This window comes from Trachurus trachurus (genome assembly GCF_905171665.1).
Source record: "Trachurus trachurus genome assembly, chromosome: 3".
NCBI classification, from domain to species: domain Eukaryota; kingdom Metazoa; phylum Chordata; class Actinopteri; order Carangiformes; family Carangidae; genus Trachurus; species Trachurus trachurus.
In genome coordinates, this window is record NC_139893.1 from 9,275,350 (window position 1) to 9,303,194 (window position 27,845).

The 27,845-nt window shown below is 41.0% G+C and overlaps 1 protein-coding gene across 1 annotated transcript; it reads left to right on the plus strand.

Annotated features, from left to right (window-relative positions):
- The first annotated feature begins 1,206 nt into the window (after positions 1–1,206).
- ext2 (exostosin glycosyltransferase 2) lies at positions 1,207–27,481 on the plus strand. The gene is made up of 15 exons (XM_083969349.1): positions 1,207–1,337; positions 2,512–2,854; positions 3,447–3,670; positions 4,733–4,822; positions 5,990–6,106; positions 6,343–6,538; positions 7,001–7,140; positions 7,225–7,318; positions 11,724–11,855; positions 16,578–16,767; positions 21,173–21,339; positions 22,338–22,481; positions 22,951–23,079; positions 25,280–25,362; positions 26,016–27,481. Exons 2-15 carry the CDS (start codon positions 2,540–2,542, stop codon positions 26,152–26,154), a joined length of 2,160 nt encoding a protein of 719 aa, XP_083825475.1. The 5' UTR covers positions 1,207–1,337; positions 2,512–2,539; the 3' UTR covers positions 26,155–27,481.
- Positions 27,482–27,845: the final 364 nt, after the last annotated feature.

Consider the following 27,845-nt stretch of genomic DNA (forward strand, 5'->3'; position numbering starts at 1 on the left):
CCCTGCCAGCTTTTCTCTGCCAGAAAACTGGCTTTCTTGTAATGAACAGATGTGAAAAGTATTTGCAGAGAGAGAGTTAAACAATAGCTACATACACAAAAGTCTGGACACACCTTCTCATTTAATGGTTTTTGCTTTATTTGTATGACTTTCTACATTGTAGATTTATGCTTAAAGACATTAAAACTATGAAGGAACACATATGGAGTTATGTAGTAGCCTAAACAAAAAAGTGTTAGGCTAATTAAAACAACCAGCAGGTGACGACCTCATAGAGTTGATGGCAGAACCAAGTGTACAAAAGCCGTCATCAAATCAAAAGGTGGCTACTGTGAAAAATTGAATATATAAAACATATTCTGCTTTGTTTAACCCTTTTGTTTAGGCTACTACAGAACTCCATATGTGTTCATCCTTCATAGTTTTGATGTCTTCTGTTTGAATATACAATGTTACATAGAAAATCATAAAAAATAAAGAAAAAAACATTGAATGAGAAGGTTTTGACTGATAGTGTATATGACTTTGTCAGGGATTGAATGATACAGTCCTGAGAACTCATTTCCGTCGTTGTCCCTGGGCGGGTTATTTTAACAAAGGGATGAGCAATTACAGGTGATTCTTTGACCGTGTCGTGCCATGCCTTTAAGGTAGACATTGTTTTGCTAAGGTTTGAGTTGTGTTTTTTAAAGAACAAAAATAAATCCTTTTGGTTATCAGTGGAATCTCATTTGGACACTAATATCATCTCAACCATGCATAAGGTCATTATTACACCACCCTCATCAGGACAGTTACAGCATGTTTTATACACTGCTCAAAAAAATAAACAACACATTGTAACTCCAAGTATATCACACCCATGTGAAATCAACTTGGGATGATAATTTTGATTTTGATTATGTTATTTTGTTCTCAACACACTCACACTATATATCGAATAACGATTTTAAACTGCAATATTTCAGAGAGACATTGAGACATTGAGATCTAAGATGTGTTGAGATCTAAGATGTGTTGTTTAAGTGTTCCCTTTATTTTTTTGAGCAGTGTACAAATATGTATGAAGTCTAAGAAAAAAACTATGGTAATGTCCCTCCACTCCACCAGGCGGAAGCAGCGTTTTCACTTCCTGTTTCGCAACCAACTTATCAGCAACGAGGAAGAAGACGACTTCCGGAAATCACTGTTCCTATGAGCTAACGGTGTTAGCCTGTTAGCTTGTTAGCCGCTCGAAGCTCCGAGTCTGTGTTTTAGTAGGTGAAGCCCAAGCGATTTCTAACCGCAGTCATGAATTAACAGCGACGCGTCAAAACCCCGTTCCCTTCAACGTCTCGGTAGGTAAAAACATACATGTATAACTTCAGCAAATTAACACGAATTAACGTCATTTTTATAACGCTGTCTAATGTCAGTTAGTGAGCTAAGTTAGCGCGGATGTTTACACAGCTGTGTTAGCTCAGGGACCAGTTAGCTGCGGTTAGCCTAGTTAGCTCCCTGGTGAAATAATAATGATTAAAAAAGAAAGAAAGAAAGGAACAACAGTCTTCCTTTTTTAATTGACAGCTATTATTTTCACCGCGTAAAAGACAGTACTTTTTGTTAACGTGGTGTGTTGTGATCATGTTGTCGTTAAAATGAACCCAAAGTGTCATTGACAGTGAAGGTATGTGTGTGTTTGAATAGACTGATTTGAACAGCTCATTGATTTTTTTTAATAAAAATAAATTAAGATTATGGATGATGTGCTATCTACGTACTCTTGTGTAACGTTACAGGCGTCAATTGTGTGTTTTTTAACCTGTAAGGCAAGGTAGAGTACTTAGTCGTGTACGAATCAATTATCGTTATCGATTAATCTGCCTTCCTTTTCCTCAATGGATAATTTATCATCATATCTAAAGACATCAGGTTTATTGTAATGCAAATTTTTGATTCTTAGATTTGAGAGACTGGAACCAGACAAAGAGCTTTTGTTAATAAAAACAAACTGGCCAGGCAGGTATCATACAAGTCTATTAGTATTTCCTTGATTAAGCAATTGATCGGTCAACTAATTGTCAGATTAGAATCGATATACTTTATTGCCCCCGAAAGAAATTTGTTTTTTAGGGTAAAGGTGCCAGATACCACTACAACGACAGTAGAGCAATGTACATAATACATACAAGATACAAATTTAAATGATAAGGAGACAGAAGGTGCACAGTTGCCACAAGTTACAAGCGGCCAAGGTCATTTAGATATGTAAAAAATACAGTTTAAGTTAACAAAAGAGAAAGAAAGTGCATAGTGCTGCAGGTTTATAAACAAACAGCAAGGTAAATGTAAGTGCACAAGAAGGGCAGAGTATGCACAATGTCCACTATTGCACAATATCAATGGATTAAAACTTAGATATGCAAAACAAGATTAAGGACGTACATTATTGTTCAGGAGAGTTATGGATGATTGGCTATATATAATCAGTACATGAAGCTGTCACTGATCTGGTGCATCATGTCTTCACAGTGGCTGACTGGACAGAGAGGTGTCAGACATGTACGCCTCTGGGAAATACAGCTCGCGGGGCCCTGCTCTCATCCCCCGGATGAAAACCAAGCATCGCATCTACTACATCACCCTGTTCTCGGTGGTTCTGCTGGGATTGATCGCCACAGGGATGTTTCAGTTCTGGCCCCACTCCATCGAGTCCACAGCAGACTGGACTCTTGACAAGCGCAGCGTTCATGACGCACCTCTGGTTCGCCTGCCTGTCTCCAGCCCCATCCCTGAGAGGGGGGACCTCAGCTGCCGCATGCATACCTGTTTTGATGTGTACAGATGTGGCTACAATCCCAAGAACAGAATCAAGGTAACCCACCTCTAGAAATAATGGTCACATCATGCAGCTTACGCAAACACAGGGTTCCCACACGTCCTGGAAAATCTGGAAAACCTGGAAAATGGTTCACCAATTTTCTAGTCATGGAAACCCTTCTAAGGTTTTTGTTTCCAAAAAAAACAAAAAAAAACATGTTTGTGCCGTTCTATGATAAATTTGTCATAATTTCTAAGCATGTAAGAGATTATTTCATAAGTTAGAGCCATAGACTGCACATTTTTAAATCAGATTTCTGGGAGAGAGAATGAGAGAGAGGAATAAACATAGAAACAAACTGATTAAATTTACAAAATAATCTGTCGAAAACACTTCTCCAAAGCATGAATGGGACAGGGGATGAATCAGTGTATGGCGTAAAAACGAATGTCCGTCAGACTGTAGCAGCTGAAAATGTCCTGGAAAAGGATTTCAAGAAAAGAGTGGGAACCCTGAAACAAAATCATAACCTCCCTTCAACATTTTGCAGATTTCGTTGAAACAGTACGCTCGAAACGTTACTGTCTTTTTGTTGTTGGATGTGCTAAATAAAACAGGATCATTGTGGAAATGGTTGTGTTTGCAGGTGTACATCTACCCTCTGCAGCGGTTTGTGGATGAATTGGGAGTTCCCATCAGCAGCACGGGCCTGTCTCGAGAGTACAACGACCTGCTCAGTGCCATCTCCGACAGCGACTTTTACACCGATGACGTCACCAGGGCTTGTCTTTTCATCCCATCGATTGATGTGCTGAACCAGAACTCCCTGCGTATCAGAGAGACTGCTCAGGCTCTGGCAATGCTCCCCAGGTTAACACTGACACTAGACCCAGTCATATCTAACGCATGGTCTTAAAGGAATAGTTCACCCAAAATTCAAATTGCACTCATTATCTACTCACCCTCATGTCGACTAAGGGCTGGGAGAAGTTTCAGAGTCCTCCGTGGCTTCTCTGAGTTACAGGGGGTCTCGGCGTAGCAGTGCATGTCCATATAACGGTTGCAAATGGATACCAACTGTCTTCATAACAAAAAGACACACCAAAAAACATCCAAATACCTCCATAGTGCTCGCGTCAGTAATCACACTGATGCTGGCGCAAATCTCGCGAGATTTGGACGGACCAGGAAGAGGAGCTTCCGTTACAAACAAGCTTGAAATATAGACTTATTTAATTTTTCGCATTTCAGGGCTTCAATACAAGATGGACATTACATATAAGCAGCATGGAGGTATTTGGATGTTTTTTGGTGTGTCTTTTTGTTACGAAGACAGTTGGTATCCATTTGCAACCGTTATATTGACATGCACTGCTACGCCGAGACCCCCTAGAAGCCACGGAGGACTCTGAAACTTCTCCCAACCCTTAGTCGACATGAGGGTGAGTAGATAATGAGTGAAATTTCAATTTTGAGTGAACTATTCCTTTAATACTGTTTTGATTTCTGCTTTGTCACTCTCAGTTTTCCTCTTTATGAACTTATTTCACTCACATTGATACTGTTACCATTTGTGTTAAAGATGTTCCTTTTCAAAGCCATGTGCAGTATATTGTGTCGGACAGAAATAACAATTGCTCTTAAAATATAACAGAACAAAATGTCCTTCCACAAGGGCTCAAAATTTCCCATCTGTGCCCAGTATACAAACAAAAGACATGTGATTTTGAATTGATGAAAGCAAGTACATAATGTTTGATATTGTTTACTGTACAACATTTACTAAATACAAATGTCCTTATTGTCATTACTCAAGTGCAACACGATTGGATGACAGTGTAGTCCTTCCTCTTGACAGTGTAGAGAACAAAATTAAACTTTCTGTTTTAATTAACCTGTTATTCCTCCACTAATCCTGTGTTTGATTTGTAGATGGGACAAAGGGATGAATCACCTGCTTTTCAACATGTTACCTGGAGGCCCCCCAGACTACAACACTGCCTTGGATGTGCCAAGAGACAGGTACTGATGAGTGCATTTTTTAAACACATTGTAATTTGACAGTGATCTTTGTGAAATCAAAAAAAAGATCGTCTTATCATCGTTTTTTCAAATAATACAGTTGAATCAGAAACATTATTGGCAACTTCCAGTTTACAGGCCATGTCAACATGTAAAAAGAAACACATTTTGTATTAGGACATGTACAACTAGAGTCAACTAAAGATTTATGGAAGAATTGAAGTCAATCAAAAAAAAAGATCGTCTTATCATCGTTTTTTCAAATAATACAGTTGAATCAGAAACATTATTGGCAACTTCCAGTTTACAGGCTATGTCAACATGTAAAAAGAAACACATTTTGTATTAGGACATGTACAACTAGAGTCAACTAAAGATTTATGGAAGAATTGAAGTGTTATTCAAAACACCAGACAGAAGGGAAACATGTTGTATTGATTCATGTGTTTAGGATTCCTGTCAGTAGTTTCCATTTTTTTCTGCAAAGACAAATCATTTATTGTTCATATTCTGTTGCCAGGACAGATTGAATGAATATTCATGCAACAATAGATAATGCAACCTTCAGTGACATTTACCGTAACTGTAGTCGCTCAAGTGTTAAGAATATTCATTTTATGAAGATGAAAGACAACCATGAGGATATAAAATCTTTTTTTTAGGAGGCCTTGAGGAGACGTTTTCATATCTGGTTGTATTTACCAGTACAGAGCTTGCTTCACTGAAGATGCCTTGTAGGCTAAAGTGATGGTTAACTATAGAAGACGGTGGGTTTATGAACATGCAGCCTTGAGACAATGAGCGCTATCTTTAGCTGTAGAGAATTTCCTGGGCTCATCCAGCTGGAGTCCATTTGGCACGGAGCCTCATCAGAACCAGGTGTGTGACTGACAGTGTGTTTCCATCTTATAGCCTCCTTCCTTCGCCTGAGAAAAGAACCGGTTCCAAAATTCATTGTATCATCTCATGGACTAACATGGGATCAATCAAACAGGTCACCGGGCCTCGTTGGCGTCACACTGTTATTGTTAGCAGCAAAGTGTTAACAGGACACAAAAGGCCCAGTTAATGAATTGCATTTTAAAAGTATGTTCCCGTAGCTGCTCGTGTGTGTTGAAATCCCCAGTGTGTTGAAGCATTGTAACAATCCAGGCCCATTTGTTTCAGAGCGCTTCTGGCTGGAGGTGGTTTTTCAACGTGGACCTACAGACAAGGTTATGATGTCAGCATCCCCGTGTACAGCCCGCTCTCTGCAGATGTTGAGCTGCCTGAGAGACAGCCTGGGTGAGCACGTCTCACACATTAACCCTCATTATTGTGTTTGAGTGTCACATCAGGACCAAATTACTTCACCTATTTCATCCATCAACAACTTCTCCATTGACAATGCTGGGAATAAAATGATGCATATGATGGTTTATCAACATTTCTCTTCATATATTTATTTGTTTATGACATCAACAATATAAAATACAATTTGATGCATTTTGATAACCCTGTATCTCTCGTCACTCTCCTAGGCCGCGGCGCTACTTTATTTTATCTTCCCAAACTGCCATCCATCGAGAGTACCGAGCTGAACTGGAGCGTCTGAAGGAAGAAAACGGAGAAGCGTTGCTCCTCCTGGACAAATGTAGCAACCTCTCCCAGGGCGCCGCCTCTGCACGAAAACGCTGCTACAAGGGGCAGGTGTACGACTACCCACAGATCCTGCAGGTGGGCTGCATTAAAAATATTCATTTCAATAATGAAGAGTATTAAAATGTATTATTCTTGTTGAATGCACCACAACAAAATCTGTTGTGTTTGGCTTACCCCATGTATTTTAAAATAACTTGATAAGAAAGCTCATCCTCATCCCTGATATTAATACCACGTACAGTTGGTGCTTGTTCTAGGCAGAAAGGACGTTGTATACACTTTTGGATGTCTTACAACCTCTTTGTTTTGCTGTCAAGCAAAGATGAGAGCTTCAGTTCCCAGATTCTTGTTGTTCCTTGTTTTTTTTTTTATTCAGTACTTATTTTGAAGCAGAAATATTCAGGGAGGTTGAAATTATATCCATAAATCTCTCTTTGGTTGGGTCTCTAGCGCTGGAAATGGGTCAGTTTGTGGTTTGTCTTTTCAGTGCTAAATCACATCGTCCATTAACAGTCTGCCCCCGATGTGTCTCTACAGGAGTCGTCTTTCTGTGTGGTTTTGCGTGGGGCTCGGCTGGGTCAGGCTGCCCTCAGTGATGTACTGCAGGCTGGCTGCGTGCCCGTCATCCTCGCTGACTCTTACATTCTGCCGTTCTCTGAGGTACTCGACTGGAAAAGGTGCGTTAAAGTCAGCAAACGTTTGAAAAACAGGTACAACGAGTTTGACGACTGTGATTCACTAATTTATTGTTTCTCCCCCAGAGCGTCAGTGGTTATCCCAGAGGAAAAACTGTCAGAGATGTACACCATCCTGAAGAGCATTCCTCACAGACAAGTCGAAGAGATGCAGAGACAGGTAACGCGCACGATGTCTAACTAAAGAGAAAACATCGCTCAGCAGAACTTATTAGACGTGCGTTACATTGTTTGAAAGCTCGTATTGTTATTACGGTCAGGAGAGCCGTCACTGGGGTTAAAGCGCTTGTATGTCACGCCTGAGATGTGCCCATGCCTGAACCAACCTGTCAGGTCTAAAGAAGCCAAAACAAATTTTACGTGTTGTGCGACAGATAGAAATTTGGAAACCACACTGACTTTTCTGTTTGGATTTCCGTCTTTGCTCAGTCTAGATTTTTTTAAAAAGCTCTTAAAAGACTCAAGTGTGTTGATATTGGCTTGGGTGAAATATACAGAGGACGTCTCATTCTCCCTTTCCATTTGATATCTGCATTGAGCCACAATAAACAAAAGTGAGAGCAGCTATGAGAGTAGTGCACCAGTTCAGCTGCTCCTCATTCTCTTGTATCAACTCTGGTCCATTTACCAATTATACTGGCCAAACAGAGATTTTAGGCCAAAGGCTCAGAGACACGCTTGGAGTTGGATTACACCAGACAAGCTCCAAAACATGGTTTCGCTCGAGAGGTGGTTTGCGTCGGGTTTGGGGCGCCCCCGCTGTGTATAGCTCACAGCTAACATGGTATCAAAGGTCTAATATGGCTTTTTTGTTATCCACAGTCACAGTTCTCCTCTGCCTGCTCAGATGGTGCACACATGGGTTGAATTGGTTGCAAGTTCATTCATCTCTGATACATTTCTCACACAGAAATCCTGTCACAACAACTAATAATTAATTAACACACATCATTTCTGTGTCACTGTTCACGGTTCAGCTTTTTAATCAATGCGGGGACTGGGAGACACTGTTACATTGATTTTTGATTTACCAATCAAGTGGAGCTGATGTATTTCATTAGTTTGGCCAGCAGATGGCTCAGCAGCTTTTGCTTTCACAGTGCATCTGTTTTTGTTCCCATGTGGTTTGACTTTTGTGCTCACAAATGAAAAATAATAATAGACAATTCATTCTTACCTCAAAGGAAATGCCTCATATAGAGGAACTTTAAATTTAGGATTTTATTATAGTGTGTTATAGTTTAAGGGTTTTAACATAAGGACTACAGTAAAAAAGAGAATAGTACATCTTTAGGGTGATTTTGGCTTCAAATTGTTTTTTATCATTGTTCATCAGTCGTCTTTTTTGGAGGTCAAGCATGTATCAGACATTGAAAGATGTTTGTTTTTTGTGTTTTTATTCTTTGACCAAGGCAGAGTTGCATTTACCTAATGTGTGTCACTGCAGATTGACTCCATCCAGCAGTGACAGATCATTAGTTTAACTTGTGGAGCAGGTCAAAGAATGACAGGCCACTGTTGAGCTTCCATCAAGTAGACTTGTTTCACATGGCAGAGCTAATTGTCAAATTTGAGATGATGTAACAGCGTCTTTTAAAAAGGTCTCGTAGTAAAGAGCTGCGAAATGTTAACGGAGCCAGAGCGAGACCACTGAGCTCATGTCTCCCATGAGCCTTATTTTGGTCATGGCCTCAAAATAGGACGCATACGTTACAGACTTTTATTAGACTGGCACAGTCAAATCAATTCTGTTATTGAATTAGAAGATATAAGATGGTAAAAGAGAGAGAGAAACTTGTTGGCCATGATGGAGAACTTACCCCCTATTTGTTCTTTTGCGATTGTCTTGTGTTGAGCTTCGGCCTGACAAACAACTCCTTTACAATTAGACCAATCCTGCCTAGCATCCTATATACTGTTTACAGTCTGCATAGCCTCTCCAGAATTTAGCAGTACTCGCAAAACAGTACTGGCTGCAACTGATTTGTATAAGATATAAATTGTAGAAGTTTTTTTTTTCCCTCTTTGGAGTCGCAGATTTTTATTTATTTATTTTTGCAGATATTGAGCAATCGACTGAGATCCCTCACCAGATTTCTGCTCTGCTTTCTCTATCTGCATAAATGTAGAAGTTATCAAAAACCTCACAATCCATAGATGAGGCCTGGACTTTATAATGAAATCCAAAGTGTAAAAGGTCAAACAGAAGGACACGGTGCAGTCTCAACCTTCACAAACTACGGTCTGTCAGTGGGCTACTCTGTAATCCAGGAAACCGTGGGGCTCACTAGCACCACGACTGTGTAATCCCACATGAAACCTGCAGCTGAAGCAGCGCTCCTCGGTCCTGGCATGGACCTCCAGACACAAAGACCTGCCACTTTAAATTTTGTATTTATTTTTGATTTACACCTGGGAAGCCAAGTAGTCATTATTTACAAGTCATGTGTATGTGTGTGTGTAAAAATGTTTTGATCATCGGAGCATTTCTACACACACACACACACACACTCACACAAACACACATTCATACACACGACTTGTTAATGATCACAGTCAGAAGTGAAGTGCTAATAAATCTTGAGAAAAACAGTATTGTCAGTGAGTGCTTCACATGACTGAAACAGACTTGGTTTCACTGCTGCTTTTGATTATGTCGAAAAACTCTAATGATTGTCTGGTTCTGTCCACAGCTCAGTGGCTGCCAGTTCTGATCTATAGGTTAAATCATCTGTCAAGCACCTGACAACTTCCGCTGAGTTAAACAAAGCAAGGCAGACTACTGTAATCTAAACTGCCTCTGATGATGATTTCTGTTTCCTTTGCTTTTAACCTTTTTACGTGGGAAAAGTGTCAGAGGTGCTGGGATGCTCTTATAGAAAGGTTATGTTTTGGATTTGGCACTTGTTTCCATTATTTCTTAATATTTACACCAATTTTATAGTTAAAATTACATAATGCATTATTTTTTTTCCATTGGTTTAATACATTTAAGTTATCTCACAGACTGACAAGTTGTCATTTGCTTTATTTGCACTGCTAAATAGAAACAAAGTGTGGACTATAGGCCAGAAGCTGCCATTGAAAGATGGAGTTAAGTTTCTCTTCCTCCCCTCTTACAACGTTGTCTTCTTCCCGGCCCATAAAAATTCCTGCAGGCGCTGGGAGCGGGTGGAGGGTGGTGGAGCAGGCCCTCGGGCCAGCACAGTTTTCTTTCTGCCTCCTCCCGGTCGGAAAAGAAACTTTCATCACTGGCTGATTTATGGGCCGTTGGGATTCCCCCCTGAGATTAGAAAGTCTTTTTGGATTCCCCTCACCCCCCTCTATAAAAATAAATGCTGTTTTGTCTCCTACTCCAATGCTTCATCGCATACGCACGCAGATATTTGTGATTTAGGCCGCGGTCACATGTTGATCACGTGCCACAAAGAACCATCTTTGTCGTAGAGCGCCCTAAAACACATGCATTAGAAACGTAGCTCTAGCTGCTCTGCACACAAACACTTAACGTCGGCACATCTTCTAACGTGGAAGTGTGGGTCATTGAGGAGCTGGTGGAGTGGAGTCGGGTCAGTGTAGCACGGTGCCTCCTGGGAGGAGACAGTGTTGTTTAAAGCTTCATTAACTCTTATTGGACTCTTTCCACTCTGAACTGTCCCTTGAAGTTTCTTAAGGGAGCTGTTTCATAGGCGGCTGCAGGAGACAACGGGGCTAGACGAATATATCATGGTCAGTCGCACTACTTTTGAGATTGACTGGTTCATTGTAACTTTTTCTTCCTCCCTTTATCTCAGCTATAACAGTGTCAGACCCTTAATAACCTGTATGAATAAACACAGCACAGGTATTATCACTCATGGTCGCTGAGGGCAGTCAGAGTTACGTATTCCCTCTGCCGATGTGATAACGTTAAAAGATACGGGTTAAGAGTTCACTTATCATTAAAGTCTGCTTTGCACATCAGATATCTGTTGAAATAAAACAGACACATTCAAAAGACATTTCCGAGGGCTTCACAGGAACAGTTGTTGAAGGGCAAGGGGCTGGAAACAGCTTCAAAACTGTCTTTTAAAGACACGGACCAGCAGGGAAAAAATCTGGATTTTTACAGTTATGACTTCACGTTGGCGTTATCTACACACTCCACTCTTTGGGGTGAAGTGAGAATAAAAAAGCAGAAACTGTAGAAATGGCAACATCTGAACATTTGAATCGAATCTGATTCAAGTTTAGGTCAATTATTGTTATAGCACGTGTCGTCAGTACAGATTAAAAAAAAAGAAGTGCCATTATTCTGTTTTTTGATCATGAACAGTATGGTGACTAATCCTGGGACTGTTGCGTGTGTTTCTCGACATCTGTCATGAAGTGAATATACCAGAAAGTTAAAGTGAAAGTGGTGTTTTTGGTCGGTATATACTGTATTTTTGTAAATATGCAGTGCAACGTTGGTCCTTTTAAATCATGTTTTGTGTGTTTCTCATTTTTTTCCCCCTCATTTTGGTTTTGCACGGGTTTTATATGGGTATATTTTAAAGGAGCTATGTCCCCGTTGTCGTCCACAGGCACGCTGGTTCTGGGAGGCCTACTTCAGCTCCATGAAGGCGATTGGATTGACAACACTCCAGATCATCAACGACCGCATTTACCCCTACGCTGCACGCACCTATGAGCAGTGGAACAATCCGCCTGTGGTGGTACGTAACCTTGACGTTATATCGACACACAGTTTACCAGTATTTAAAAATATTAGTCTTTATTCTGCTTTAACTGTCCATTATCATCTTTCAGAGGTAAGTTATTGAGCTTTAGCTTCCAGAATCTATAGGAGTTGTATAATCTATGAAATCTTTGTAATCTATTGTGCTGTATTGGTCAATAGTTTCCCTAGCTTCAAGCTTCAAGAGTCTTTATTGTCCTCTAGGGGCAATTTGTTTCACCGCGAGTAGCAAACATACAACGTCATTTAAAAGCCTGGTCACTGCAAGGACAAATGAATCTCTCCATCTATTGGTCTTGCATCTTGGAAGCAGGTATCTGCGTCTGGAAGGAAGCAACCTGAACTCTCTGTGCAAGGAGTGATCTGGGTCTGCCAGGATCAGTCTGGCTTTGGTCACTGTCCTCTCTTTGTGCAGCTCGGAGAGGTCATTTAGGGCTGTGCCTGCAATTTTTCTGCACACCCTGACGATTCCCACAATTTTATTCTTCTTAGGAGTCTTTGCATTGCAGACATCTGAATGACACCAATCCAGAGTGGAGCTTTGACCATGCAGATGCTCCACAGTGCCACATAAGCATCTCCACTCTTCTGTGACTTGTAAATCAAAGCCTCTGTGGCACAGTGTCAGTAGATGCCTCCCCTCTGTCTGAAGCCATATGCAGCGCTTCATAGTTTGGTCTACACCCAGCTAGTTCTGAGGCAGCCAGTTTGTGTCAGCAGTTCTGCACTAGGAGGATGCCTCCGCTGTGGTGAAAAATAAGTTCCTGCATGTCTGAGTCATTGTGTTGGTAGAGAAGCGCGCTGGATGTGAAGAATGGTGTGTGTGTTTAGCATCCCTGCGGTTGTGGGAGTTTGCGGCTGCAGACAGTTTGGCTGTGCGACCATCTCTCAGGAGTTGTTAATCAGCCCGGTCTGATCCTGAAACTCCTCCATGCTCAGTCTGTGGGGTAGAAGCATGTGCATGTGAGAGCACATGCGCGCGTGTGTGTGCAGATGCATAATAGTGTATTTTGCATCTGTCAAAAGACTGCAAGTAGATCCACTGAAACGCTCAGAGAGGTTGCAATCACAATTTTTGATGGTGTAAAAAAAGACTGAGCGGTGTTTTCTGATAGTTTGTCATTTCAGTTCTGCTCAGGACTCAGAGGTTTAAAGAGGAACTAAGCAGGATTTCTCCAGCTCTCTGCGGCACCGTGACCATCAATCTTTTGTTTATGATAGTTTAGACTACACAAATACACACGTCATAACATTGTATATGTTATATAATGTTATCCACTGCTCCATGTATTGATTTTTCGCCGGCTTCGTTGTAAACAAATGCACATGGACGAGAGGAGGGTTAGCAAAACAGACTTGCCATAGTTCCCCTTTAAAGAGGAACTATGCACGATTTCTCCAGTGGCTATGCTACATTTTTACCTTAATTAAAAAGCTCCAGACTAATTGTGATAGTTAACTACATGACTTGTGACTTGTACGAGTGAGAACAGAGGCTCTCTGTCTTCCACCTGGCATCTCAGGGCTGAAAACCAACCTTGCAACATCAGTGTAGTTACTCGGCCGCCGTCCCGGTGTCCCAGCTCTCATCTCTGTGGCACTGCGACACAAACGCGCTCCGTAACCCGTAATCTTTTGTTTATGACGGATAAGACTACACAAATACACACGTCGTAACATTGTATATGTTATATAACGTTATCCACTGCTCCATGGATTGATTTTTTCGCTGGCTTCGTTGTAAACAAATGCACATGGACGAGAGGAGGGTTAGCAAAACAGCGGAAAAGCGACCAGACTTGCATAGTTCCCCTTTAAGGCCAAACAGCTGCTGAGTCTCTTCGCCTGTTCTCTTCTTAGCAGGTAGCTTGTTAATCAGCAGTTACACTTGACGTTGCCCACTTATGTCAAAATGTTTTGCCCGAGCGTCCAGCCCCCGGTCCAATCTATCAGTATCACTCAGGACTTAAAGTTTGTCCAGACACAGAGGAGGTTAATTGTGTCACGGCACAGACCTTTTGCCCATTTCTGCCCCGAGATGGGAGATGAAGTGTTTTCTCAATGGCTTCAGTGACTCTATGGTGAGAAGAACTTACACAGAGCACTAAATAAATCAGGCAGACATTTCACCCCCCTCTTCTCCTCCTGTAGTTCTTTAGGCTGGTAATTGAAAGCACATTTCTTAGGATTGCTGGTGCCTTCTGAGGGGGGGGGGGGGGGGGGGGTGTTGAGAATAAGGGACAAGCTGCTTTTTGTTTGGGATTTGTAGGTAGTGGGCACACTTGTACGGTTTATACATTACAAGAATTGAGGCATTTCAGGCTCTCAAATTTGCCAGAGTTTAAAACGTTTTGCGGTGATTGGCACCTGAGCGTATAAAAGTCGCATTCGATCACCATCTTGTTGGAAAAGTTACAGCACAGTACAGTCAGCGCTCAGTATTTGTTTGACTTTTTGTTGTTTTTTTTGTTTTCAGTCTGTTCACAACTGAAAATCAGCACTTCAACCACAGAGGCATTTTTTTTAAAAACTCCATTTGGCTGAACTAGAGCCAAAGCTGAAAAACACAAAACAATTACTTCACCAATAACTGGACAGATTTAGTCTAAAGTGCTACTGTGCCTCCATATTCATGTGCGTTGTTAATACGTCTGATATTGAGTGTAAAAGTGTAAAATACACTTCAGCTGTGATGTTTCTACGGATCAACAGCTGCTGAGGAGGTCTTCTTCATTTTATCTCGGTCCTACCTTCAAATTTCTAGAACCAAGAAAGAACCACTGACGCAGCTCAAATAACCAAATAAAACTTTTCTTTTCAAGTGTAAATATAAAGTATAAATAAGACGCCACTCCTTCAGATCTGTTGCTGGTGACACTGAGCTGCGGTTTTCCTTTTCATCTGATTAATTCTGTTCGACTAATGACGTAAAGTGGTCTCTGCCTGTTTTAGTTTTAATGCGCCGTCTGTGCTGCGTAGATGTGTTAGTTTAATTATTTCCCCCTCCTCCTGGATGACAATGTGAGAACGGCCACAAGGAAGTTTCCACTTGCCAGTAAAGTGTTTTTTTATTGGTGGAGGAGTGACTGATGTTGTGAGACTGTGTCTCTGTTAACAGACTTGTGTTGATGCTGTGGAAGGAGCCACATAATCACTCTGTGGTCACCTGGGACCAGAGGAGAAAGAGGGTTTATGTGGACTTCAAGAAGCCCACAGATTTATTGTGTTAGATATGCTCTCTTTGCGCCTCTCAGACTGATTGTCACTGTAAACAGTGTGGAACATTTTTTGGAGCCTTTTGAAGTTCATCAAGAGTTGCTCCCGATGCTCCTATATTTACCAGTTCTTACAGCAACACGTGCTTGTAAATGAAATAAATGGGTCGTCTCTTTATCTCACCCGAAAAACAACCTCGGTAAACAAAAAAGAAAGGTTACAAGAAGTTATGTTCATATCACAAAGCAAAGCAAGAGTAACTGTGTAACTTTGAAAGTTCAGTATTCAGTACATCTATATGTTTATGTTTATGTTTATGTTTATTAAGATCCCCATTAGCATCTGCTTAGCATCCGCTATTCTTCCTGCGGTCCAAAACATATACATGGAGACAATAAAATAATACACATTCACACTGGACAATATAGACATGAAACAACACAAACAAATATATACAGACCATGTATACCTACCATATAGACAGATACAAAACAATATACAGTATACCCTAACAACATTACATTCAATACATGACCGACACAACAACAAATGAACAAGACAAGACAGCTCCAACCAGGTTTACATAATATATTGATACTCATCCACAAATCATTGACTGTACTATAATATCTTTATACCTCTACACTTTGATTGTGATATGGACCTGTGTCTGAAATAAAGTTTATATATATATAACCCATATCCTTATATCAAGAACAACTTCCTGATTGGCTAATGGAAGTTCCTTTTTAAGTAATGTTCTTTTAGAGCTTTTTTAAAAGTATATATACTATTTCGTTTAATAGTTTTAATATAACTCGGCACAGAGTTCCATTCTTGCATTGCTCTGTATATGACTTTGTTCCTAGTTGATGTAGTTTTATGTTTATATCATATATAATCAGAAAATGCTTCTTCCATTAACTGTCACTTCATCTAAGCTGGAGTCAGTGTTGTATAAACCATTATAAAGAAAAGAGAAGCTCCTCACTGATACACGGGCATCTTTCACTACCAGGCAAACTCCTCTCTCTCTCACTCTATTTCACACACATGATCTCAGAGGAGTTTTACAATATTAACAACATCACAAGAGTGTGTTTCCAACCTCCCACTCCCACAGTCTTTAGCGTCCCTCCGTCCTGCGGCTTCTGTAGTATTTACCTGGCTTTGTGACTGGAAGCTTTTGACATTCTGCGTCTCTGCTCCGCTGGGCCCTGGGAGATATTACCGGCCCATTTTCGCTCCATAAAAAAAAAAACATCATCTGGAAATGAGTGCAGGTGACCTCACTGTCCTGTGAAGCATTATTATAGCACATTAAATCATGGAAAACATGACGGACAGCGCTGACACAGAAGACTTCAGGCTAGCTCTTTCATTATTTCTATTTCCATGGAAATGAAAAGGATTAAAAAATATGTTTTGTGGTTTAAACTGATTGTCGTTGTTGGTTTGTTTGTTTGTCTCCTTTCTTGTGTAGAAATGGTCCAGTGTGAACAGCCCTCTGTTCTTGCCGCTCATCCCACCGAGGGCACCTGGGTTCACGGCCGTCGTCCTCACCTACGACCGCGTCGAGAGTCTTTTCCGGGTCATCACGGAAATCTCCAAGGTGCCGAGTTTAGCGAAGCTGCTGGTGGTGTGGAACAATCAGAACAAGAGTCCTCCCGAGGGTGAGTACAGTGTGACAGATTATTATTAAAGGGATACTTCACCCAAAATTCAAATTTCACTCATTATCTACTCACCCTCATGTCGACTAAGGGCTGGGAGAATTTTCCTCTGTGCCTTCTCGGAGTTACGGGGGGGTCCACGCAGCAGTATTTGTCCATATAATGGTTGTGAATGGATACCACTTTTCTTCGTCCAAAAAGACACACCAAAAAACATCTAAATACCTCCATACTGCTCGTCTGTAATGTCCCTCTTGTATTGAAGCCCTGACATGAGAAATTGTTCCGCCGTGACACAGGAAGAGCAGTGAACTGAGAAACTGGGAGCTTCCGCTACAAACAAGCTTAAAATATAGACTTATTTAATTTTTTTCGGAAAAATGTCGGGGCTTCAATACAAGAGGGACATTACAGACGAGCAGTATGGAGGTATTTGGATGTTTTTTGGTGTGTCTTTTTGGACGAAGAAAAGTGAGCCCCATTCACAACCGTCATATGTACAAATACTGCTGCGTCGAGCCCCCCGTAACTCCGAGAACGCACAGAGGACTCTGAAACTTCTCCCAGCCCTTAGTCGACATGAGGGTGAGTAGATAATGAGTGAAATTTGAATTTTGGATGAACTATCCCTTTAAATAGATCAAGTAAGTTCATGAAGCTCTAACACCTGGTTATAGCTTCAACTGTGTTATGTTGTATAATTAAATGATTTTATATCATTTAACTTCTACTGTAGCGTAATGAAATAATTCAACTTGAGCAGGTGATTTATTAATTTTGCGCCCACAAATTAGTGCTCCGCCCCGTGACAGCTGCCAGGCTTTGTAAGATTATCAGCTACACCCAAACAAGAGCAGCTAATAAAGTAACACCACTCTCGTTTACTCTCTCTCCGTTCATTCCTTGGTGGTTGTTGAGACAAATCCATGAAAATGGCACTTTCTAAAATAAATGCTGATGTCAAGGGGCGTCAAATACTAGAGCTACTTGTCTCTGGCTTTCAGTTTGACAGAAGGAGAGACGATGGTAGGACAGATAAGATGTTTATATATATAACACTCCAAACAAAAGCGCACATGCACAGTGTTGTGAAAAAGTATTTGCCCCTTTCTTGATTTCTTACTTTTTTGAATATTTGTCACACTTAAATGTTTACAGATACAGATGCAGAAGACTTTATTGATCCCCAAAGGGCAATTCAGTTTCTACAGTCAATCACACACAGCCTAACACACGTAGCAGAGGTAGCATGATGGGGCATAGGAATGTAGAAATAAAACTCTGCAAACTCTTTAAGATCATCAAACAGATGATCATTGCACAAGTAAATACTTTTTAACAGCACAGTTGTTCACTTAATGTGCTTGAATCAATAGAAAACAGAGGCCATCAGTTGGTTGCAGCCCTGAATGAACATTTAATACTTTGTTAAACATATTTTTATTATTATCTGTCTGTCCCTCCTTTCATTTCTAGACTTCCTCAGTTGTAGTCGATGAGAGATATGTCAGAGTAAGCTCTTTTTAGTTGTTATTTATTGCACCTTGCACTCTTATTATTCACCTTTATATGGGGCAATTAAGTACACAACAGTTAATAGCGCCTTATCCCGGTGATGGCTGACCTGGGATGAAGGCTGATCTAGAGCAGGAATTAAAGCCCTGGTCCCGCCGCTGTACGAGTTGGTTAATGTAATGAAGTAGTGTGAGGACTTTGAAGTGCTCCCTCGTGGCTGTGAGTGGCCTTTTCATTAGAGGCATCAGCGGCGCCTGGCTGGAGCTTTGTGACCCATTAGAATTAACAAGGGGCCATCGACAGGTCAGACTCATGGGGCTCAGTCCAGCATGAAGGCAGATTTCTTCCTCATTCACACCAAGCCTCGGTCAGTTGTGTTTACCGGCTCCTGTGTCGAAGCCCCAAAAGGTGTTTTTATCCCCGTCAGACACCAAACCTTCCAGTTTTATTCCTGTCTATATTCTGAAGGTTTTTACAGAGGGGATTGTTCATATATCATTCAAAGCCTGATTTATACAACATTTTATTCCTAAAAACATGGCGAAATTAGATTTTGGTGACAGTATTTTCTCATTTACAGAGTGATAAAAAGAGACATCTGACTCTAATATGTCAACAAAATAAAACAAGAATTTTGAAAGGGGCTTAAATTTGCACATATTTCATTAGATATTGCCTAATTTACATATTTAAACATAAAATTTGACAAAACTTGCAATACAGAAAATATTTGTCTTAATGTGAGTGATAAACTTGGGAAGTTTCATGGTGATATCTGTTATTTAAAATTTTTACCTTATTCACCTGTAGTGACTCCCTTTAAAACGTGTGTGTACATGCATCAAGCAATTAATCAGAATAAATTCACTTTGACATGCGCAGTGAAGTTTTGCCGGTCAAATTTGTGCTTACCTTCTCTCTCGTACGTGGCCTGTTGCCTCCTCTGCTCAAAAAGGACCTATACCGTGTGCTGCAAATGTTACTTTTGTTTCTGGTTTTCTCTTTAATTTAGCTGCAGCCACAGCAGTTTATACTTATTTCTCTACTCTACTGATCAGATTAACCCAGCGTTCCCACTCGTCCTGGAAAACCTGGAAAATGGCTGACCAATTCTCCAGTCATGGAAAACACATGGAAAATGAGAAAAAAAAAGTCAAATGTCCTGGAAAAGCTTGAGTTGTCACATCAGCTACCAGAACTCTTCTTTGACCTTTCCAGACCCCACCAAGGATTTCTTTTCCAAAAAAGTGCCTTGTGAGAAAACTAAAGACTTTGGGTTGATGAGTGTTTCCACTATTGGACCGCATGTTTGTGGTGTTCTATGAGAAATTTGTCATAATTTGTCATCATTTCTAAGCATGTAGAGATTAAGCTGTAACAATTTATGAAATTATTTCATAAATTAGAGCTGCATTAGACTGCACACCTTTAAATCAAAATAATGGGGGTGAGAGAGGAATAAACAAACTGGTTAAATGTACATAATAGAGTACAACTGTGGAAAAACACATTTCTCCAAAGCATGAATGGGACAGGGGATGTATTAGTGTATGGCGTAATAATAACATGTCCGTCAGACTGGGAGTGGGAACCCTGTAACCGTTAACTTTACATGGATCTTGATCCGAAAATCGACCGGCATAAACCACCACCCATCTTGATCGGAAAGAAATTTCTTTGCATGCATGACGCAGTTTTATTTAGAACAGCATTTTTTTCCTATTTTATTCCAATTATTTGTGTCGGTGTAAACATGGCTAGTGTTTGTGTATGATCTGAGTGATACGTAGTTTTGTACCTACAGAGTAGCTGAGTAACTAACCACACCACTACAATACGTACAGAAGCCATAGTTTATTATTCGCAACGTGTTATTTTGATTGGCTGGTTTTGTTGAATGCAGGTCAAGGAGTCACAGAAGAATTAGCAGCGTGTGCATTTTTGGCCGATGCCAGGATTGGAGTCTGAAGAGCTGAAGATAATAGCCCATAATTCCCCTGCTCCTACTGTCTCTTTCCAACCTCTGGACTAAGTGAAGGGCTGACAGCAACGTGGACGGAGTGAGGGAAGAAACTGCGGGTGTTTAATATAGCAGTTTTTTGGACAATAGCTTCTGACAGGAGACCTCAAACGTGGTTAGGAGGAACCTGGAGCTCCTCTCGCAGGCTGCCAGGCCCCAGTTAGCCCATTAATGAGGGGACACATTCTGTGTGATCTGTCTGTGCCATAGTCCGTGCCATGGACGCCACCCAAGATCTTTGAAACGCTGCCCTGAAAAAACATTTTGTTCATCTGCCTCGTGAAGAATCGCCGTGTGGTTGGATTCGCACGTGCTTGAGGTTAGCGTAGCGATATGAGTCAGTGAGAAGAAGTTAAACTCCCAGAGCAGAGTTTTCCACAGCCAGGACACACTTCAAATACGTCCGTCAGCGGTGAATGACATCATAATCCCTCACCCATCCTCAGACACCGATAGTGGCCACAGTCATAATGTTGTCCAAACCTTAAAAATGTATCAACAATACAGTTTCCCACTCTCTGTGTCTGCAGCAAACAATTACTTATGATTAATAAATTGAAGATAATTTCCTGAATTAACAGATTCAATAGTTTATGTATAGTTTAATTTGTAAACCCAACCATCCAAAGCACAAAGCCAATCACGTCACTATCATAAAAGACAAATATAACCAGTAAATCTTCACCTTTTAGAAGCTTAAACCAGCAATTTTTCCACCAATTTTGCTTGAAAATGTGTTTTTAATTGTCAAAAAAATTGCTGCGACATGATTTCATGTTAACAAGTGAAACAACCAAATTGTTTCAGCTCCGTGTCCACATGTATTAAACTGGAAATGATGTAATTATTGTATTGTTTTCCCTCTGGTAGAGTCTCTCTGGCCAAAGATCGGCGTTCCCCTCAAAGTCGTGCGAACCAAAGAAAACAAGCTGAGCAACCGCTTCTTCCCGTACGACGAGATCGAGACGGAGGCCGTGCTGGCGATCGATGACGACATCATCATGCTGACGTCTGACGAGCTGCAGTTTGGCTACGAGGTGAGAAAAAAGACCCCCACTCAAACACAAAAAAACCCTTAACCTTTACCATACTTTTCCCCTCCATCTTCGGCAGCATCGCAGGGAACCATTTCATGTTGATCCCGGGGTCTTAAGTCATTCAGGGAGATTACAGTCTCATTCTCCACCCGTTGGTGGATTCGACCGCTCGCTTGAATGTGTATGTGTGTGTGTTTGATGTGTGAAGAATGATGACAGGTCTCGAGCTGATGCTTTCCATGCACACATACCTGCCTAGTCCCCACTTAGCCGGACACACTCACCTGAATGCGTTTAGAAGCCATTTAATAAAATTGTGCTCAGTTTAAGGATAATTACGTGGAATTACAGGCAGGATGGAGAAGCTGTCCGTCCGACTGGATGACAGTGGAGGGATCAGACTAGCTGCTGGCGATATTCAGCTCCTTCTATATGAAATAATATTAATTTAACTCTCAGCTGCTGTTTCCAGACAAAAAATTCTGATATATTTTTGAAATAAATATCTCATTTTGATGCCAACAAAAGATTAAAGAGACCCAGAGGAGTTTGCTTTTGGTTAAAGAGTCTCATATTTATGTGGATGAATCTACGTTACCCACTTGTTAATGGGTCCATTTTCGTTTTGTCTTTATAGTTATTTTGATATTATTATTTAGTGGTCGACTCGCCCAGCATTTCCTAGTTTCGGTTTCCCGGACACTGCCCGGGGGGTCATGGGAATAACGCCGTCAGATCACTAGTTGGCATCGTTTATGGTGGAACTACGACGGCATCTGATCGTCTTCGAACCTCCGACTTTCGTTCTTGATTAATGAAAACATTCTTGGCAAATGCTTTCGCTTTCGTTCAGTCCAAGAATTTCACCGTGTGCGCAGAGGCTCATGGGAAATGTAGTGTGAAAACACTTCCACTTTCCAAAACTCCTCATAGTCCCTTTAATCTTTAAATGTAAGACTTCAGTTCTCCTGACTGTGTGTTTTCTCGCCTGCTCTCAGGTTTGGAGGGAGTTCCCAGACAGGCTGGTGGGCTACCCGGGTCGGCTGCACCTCTGGGACCATGAAATGGGGAAGTGGAAGTACGAGTCAGAGTGGACCAACGAGGTCTCCATGGTTTTGACTGGAGCCGCCTTCTACCACAAGGTGACCTGGAAATGCCTGTTTGAAATTAACTTGTTTTGGCTGCTTGAGCTCTGACCTTTATCACACACAACGTTTCCTTTAAAAGCTCCTTGTGGGCATTGGATCTTTTGCTGCTTTATGTCGTAACACAGGACCAGTATTGAGAAAGACACCAAAATCAAATGAAAAAATAAACTTAGTATGAAAGATTGGAGAATTTCCTTCAGAATCTGTTTATATATGATGTGTGTATATATGAGTTCAAGAGTGTAGATTACAGTGATGGACGAGCAGAGTGTCACGGGTAGAGCGAGGTTATCTCACTGCTACTTAAAAGCTTACACACTCACTTCAGTTCAAAGCAAACTCTACAGTGCAGCAGTTCCTCCTACATACTCATGGGTCATTCAAAGAGTTTCTGGATTATTGTACATAATAAACCTGGAAGATATCCATGTGACACCTCGTAATCTTTTTGTTTTCGTTCCAGTACTTCAACTATTTGTACACGTACAAGATGCCGGGCGACATCAAGAACTGGGTGGACGCTCACATGAACTGTGAAGACATCGCCATGAACTTCCTGGTGGCGAACATCACTGGCAAAGCCCCCATAAAGGTACATTCATAGGTCTGGATGCTTTAAAAGGTATAATATGTAGGAATCCCCCCCCATCTAGCGGTGCGGTTGCATATCGGAACGTGTTCTTGATGTTGCGTTCACGTGAAATCGGGCAGACGTCAGACAGACAACAGACGCTGCATGTATAACAGGATAAACAAGCCTCTATGTAAACAAGTTGGTCCGCCAGCACGAGGCAAAACAATACAGGCGTGACAATATGTTTGTCATGGTGATGTCGTATCAGGTTCAGGTTCAGGTTACTTTATTGATACCCAAGGGTAAACTAGTTTTGCAGTCGAGAGTTAAACAAGCAACAGTAAACGAACAATCAAATCAGAAACAGGACATTTAAAAAGACATACACATAAAACAAGAGATAGATTGGGCTCGACATAAAGTGCTGCAGTTCATGAAATAAATATAGAAAGTAAAAAACATGAAACTAAAAACACATAATTGAAATAGTTTTAAAAAAGAAAAATTTAAAACACCAAGAGCAAAATTTCCTACAAGTTAAGAGTAAATATGTAAATAAATAAAAGCAATGAGATAAAAAAGGGGATACATCATGCTCCGAAAAGTGACTTGTGCAGCTTTTGTGCAAACTACAGCTTGTTTACCAGTGTTATTGCAGCTGGAACAAAGCTGTTTTTATAACGTTTTGTTCTGCAGTATGGGACTGACAACCATCTGTCCAGAGGGAAGAAACTGTAATTCACTGTGCAAGGGGTGCAAACAGGTTCAGGTTACTTTATTGATACCCAATTGTTTACCTGACCCACGTTTTACCGTCTTTCTCTCGTCGAGTAAAATGACATCTGGTTGGTTTGCCGACGGCCGTCTGCCTGACTGCACCTGAATGCAACATCAGTGCCTCCGTCCTTCCTCACACTACACAGTGGTGACAGTTTTAACAGGCGCTACCTGGAAAAAACGTTCTCCTCGAGCCGAGCCGACAGCTTCGGTGAGTTTCCGTGGTTACCTACGGTCATGCTGCCACTGAACGTAGTAAAAAATGGCGATGCAACATGGCCGCCTCGGTTCAGTGCATCGCCCACTTATGTATTTGTAACTGTAACAGTAGGATTGTTATAAGTAGCGCCGTCCCTGGCAACATTGTAAATGGAACACTACGGTTGCCAGGTTACAGTATCACCGGTTACAGCTGATCTGTGAACATTCTATCTGTCAGTTGATAATAAAAACAAGTAAGCAAGTTTGTGCTTTAACCGTACACATCCTGTAGTTAAGTTGATTATTGAAGACAAACAGGACAGGATGAAACAGTAACGACTTGTAACAACTCATTCTAAGGTACGATGAGAAAGCTTTCATTTGTATGCGGATGTGATTCGACTTCAGTGAAATACGTATTTACGTATGAAAGAAATATTTGATTTTTGCTGATAAAAAGCCAAATAAGTTACATACTGGGGCTTTAGATTTGCAAAAGGAGGTGGGAGGTGGGGGGTGGGAGGCTGACAGAGCGGACCACCATCTCTGGGTCTGATCAGCTCTCACCCTTCGACTTCACCGCCTCTCCCCCCCCTCTCTCCATCACATTTGACTCTGCCCAGGTGCAGGGGGCCCGAGCTAAAGCCCAGCCTTAACCTCCTTTATCTTGGTGTCACTCACTCCCACCCCCCCCAAACCTCACCCCACCCTACCCCACCTCTCCCACCCACCTCCCTCCTTCTGAGTGTGTTTTCCCAAGCTCACCGGGGGCTCACGCACACTCAACCGCCATCAAAACCACAACCTGCACACTTCCCTCCGCCTGCGCTCCCACCTCCCACCTCCCACCTTATCTCAAACAGGTTCCTTCAGAAAACACCCCATCTCACCCCGTCTGTCCTCCCCCTCTGTGTGTCTCTCACTTTCTTTTCTCCTCCACACACACACACACACACACACACACACACACACACACATGCATTCACAGGTCCAGATTGTCGGGTGCAGGAATGCGTACATGCGAAGGAGGCTAGACAGAGCAGAGTCATTCGTCATCCGTCTCCCAACTCCACTGATGAAAATTTAGACATTTTTCACTTCACTGTACCTGACAAAGTTTTCTTGTAGGATGTCCCCGGTCTCATTAGCTTCTGTCCGGGCCGCTGAAGTTTTACAAACGGTTAAAGTGAGCTGACATCAGCACCGTGTGTGTGACCTGGTTCGTTCTGTTCCTGTTTAGGTGACCCCCAGGAAAAAGTTCAAGTGCCCCGAGTGCACTGCCATTGACGGGCTGTCCCTGGATCAGACTCACATGGTGGAGAGGTATGACAATTGAACTCATTCATACTTTTATTTATTTATGTGTCTTTTTTGTTTGTGTTTTTGGTATTATACAGAGTTTCAATAGAGAAAGAGAGTCATAACTCAGAAACCCTTAAATTTATCTCCTAGTTTTGATCACAACACAACAAACACTGAAATGTAAAGTTCAGTTTCTTTTACTCAAACACATTAACCTTTACACTGTGACGTAAAATTTTGTGTAGCTCAATATAAAGTAATCTGCTCCATTTAATTTGCTATAATATTCTTCACCTTTGTACACTGGAGCGCTGTTACGAAATAATTTCCCGCAAGGGATTAATAAAGTATATTTTATTCTATTCTATTCTATAACCCACTCACTGTATTTATCAGTGAAATTTTATTACAAAACTGTCACATCTTAATTTTTCAGCTCTTTAAATGCTATTGTTTAATTCAAGTCATGACTGGAAACAGCCTGTAGTTAATAGTAAAGAGATTCATAAACATAAATAACATATAAACATATACAAAAAAAACTTTCTTGAAGAGGAATTTCAGCTCAAGTTAATTGAAAAGACAGAAAAGGATAAGACTTTTTTTTCCTTTTCAAATCTATCACATTTACTAATCAAAAGCTGCCAATTAAATGAATGTATTTTCCTCCTTAGATCTGAGTGCATCAACAAGTTTGCATCAGTTTTTGGCACCATGCCTCTGAAGGTGGTGGAGCACCGCGCCGACCCGGTGCTCTACAAAGACGACTTCCCAGAGAAACTGAAGAGCTTCCCCAACATCGGCAGCCTCTGACCAGCCAGCACGAGATGATCGGACCTCGTCGTCGCAGCCTCAAATCCTCAAGATCAGTCGGCAGCATCGTAATCTTTTACATCGAGACGTCACCGTTCAGACTTAAAGTTAAACTGTCACCTCTCAGTTCAAGTCAATTTCAACCGTGTTTGACTTTTTAAATTGGATTTAAGACACAGAGTAGTTCAGGGGCTTTGAGTTAATCTGTTGAATGACAGGACACTAAAAATCTGTGGGTGGTGATGACAGTGATTTGTCTATTGGTCGTTTTAGTAAATTACATTTCCAAATGGCCACCGATACTAAAGTGTAGTCTAATGTTACAGAAACCCTGTGTCTGATGTTTGACACGCTGACTGACGGGAGGCTTCTGGTCCCTCGCTGTTACTGTTTTAGAGCTGGAAGCGTATACAGTGTATATATTTGTATTTTTGCAGCAGTGCTGTATAATAGTCATAATTTATGATGCCCCAACATGGATTCTCTATTTTTCTTTCTCTTGTTTTGTTTTTTTTTGCCTCTTTTCAAAAGCCGACATGGACCAGATTATTTTAGCTGTACTGTATGAGAAGAAAAAGTAATAAATGTTTAAATGACATTATAAATATAGTAAATAAGGATTCAATATATGGAGGCTTTATCAAACGGTTACGTGAATGTGATAACACAAGATGCTGGCTAATAGATGATGTACAGTAAATGTTCCACACATAATGTTTTACACAGATCAGATGGTTTGACAAAGTTATTGCCATAAATCTAATATTTAGAGTGAATAACTGCTGGAAAGAAAAGAAAAAAACTAAGATTATGCTGAGCGACCTGAAGATCTTGAGTTATAATTTTATACTGCCTGAGTCAGACTTTAGTTATATTTATATATAAGAAAAGTTGTGATGCTTATTGAAGCGTCCACTAAGTGATTTCATAAGTTGGGTTTATTATGTTTTAACACTGCATCAGTATAGATAATTACTTGTTTGCCATGCATTTGAAGACACTGTATAGTGAATAAACAGACAACTCCCAAATCCACATTTCAAAACACGTGTATAAACTGTTGATGCAATGCTTTATTTTATTTTTTTCCATTTTATCTGTTGTGTGTGTGTGTGTTTTATATTTTTGTCTTTTCCATCACAAGCTCCAGTATTTAGGCTGTGACATTGAACGCAGCAGTCTTTCACATGTCAACACAGCTTTGTGTTGGGTTTTTTGCCTTCTTTTTGTATTATTATTATTTTCATGAGGTTGTTTTGATTTTTTTTGACAGTTTATGTATCTTAGTGTATATATGACTTTGTACTACGTTATGAGTAAAGACCACACTAATACATCTCACAGTTTTAATGTTTTCTTTTTACCCTCGTTTACATGCAATTCAGATGGGAGGAAGACGAAGTCAGGCCCCTTCTTCCTTTTTTCATGTCTGCTTTTACTCCGATCTGTGACCATCCAGAGCTAGTGCCTCCGTGACACGGCCGATCCACTGTTCCCCTCCAGCCTGTCACCTGTTGTTAATATACGCTGCCTAATCCACCCTGTTCAATGTCAGCAGTTCAAAAGGGCGCAGTTCGTATTTTTGTCAACCTCAATTAGTGTGATACTCTTGTGGGTTCTGCGATCTCGTTTCAGCACTCGTGTCCCTTCAAAGGCAGTGAAATGCGTGGGGATTTCAGAATGTGACTGCA

What these genes read in the sequence shown, in the direction of transcription:
- ext2 (XM_083969349.1), top strand. Translation starts at nt 2,540, where the DNA reads ATGTACGCCTCTGGGAAATACAGCTCGCGGGGCCCTGCTCTCATCCCC. An exon ending in CTGCCTGAGAGACAGCCTGG is followed by an intron (nt 6,107 to 6,342) that starts GTGAGCACGTCT and finishes TCACTCTCCTAG; the next exon opens with GCCGCGGCGCTACTTTATTT. An exon ending in GGAACAATCCGCCTGTGGTG is followed by an intron (nt 11,856 to 16,577) that starts GTACGTAACCTT and finishes TTTCTTGTGTAG; the next exon opens with AAATGGTCCAGTGTGAACAG.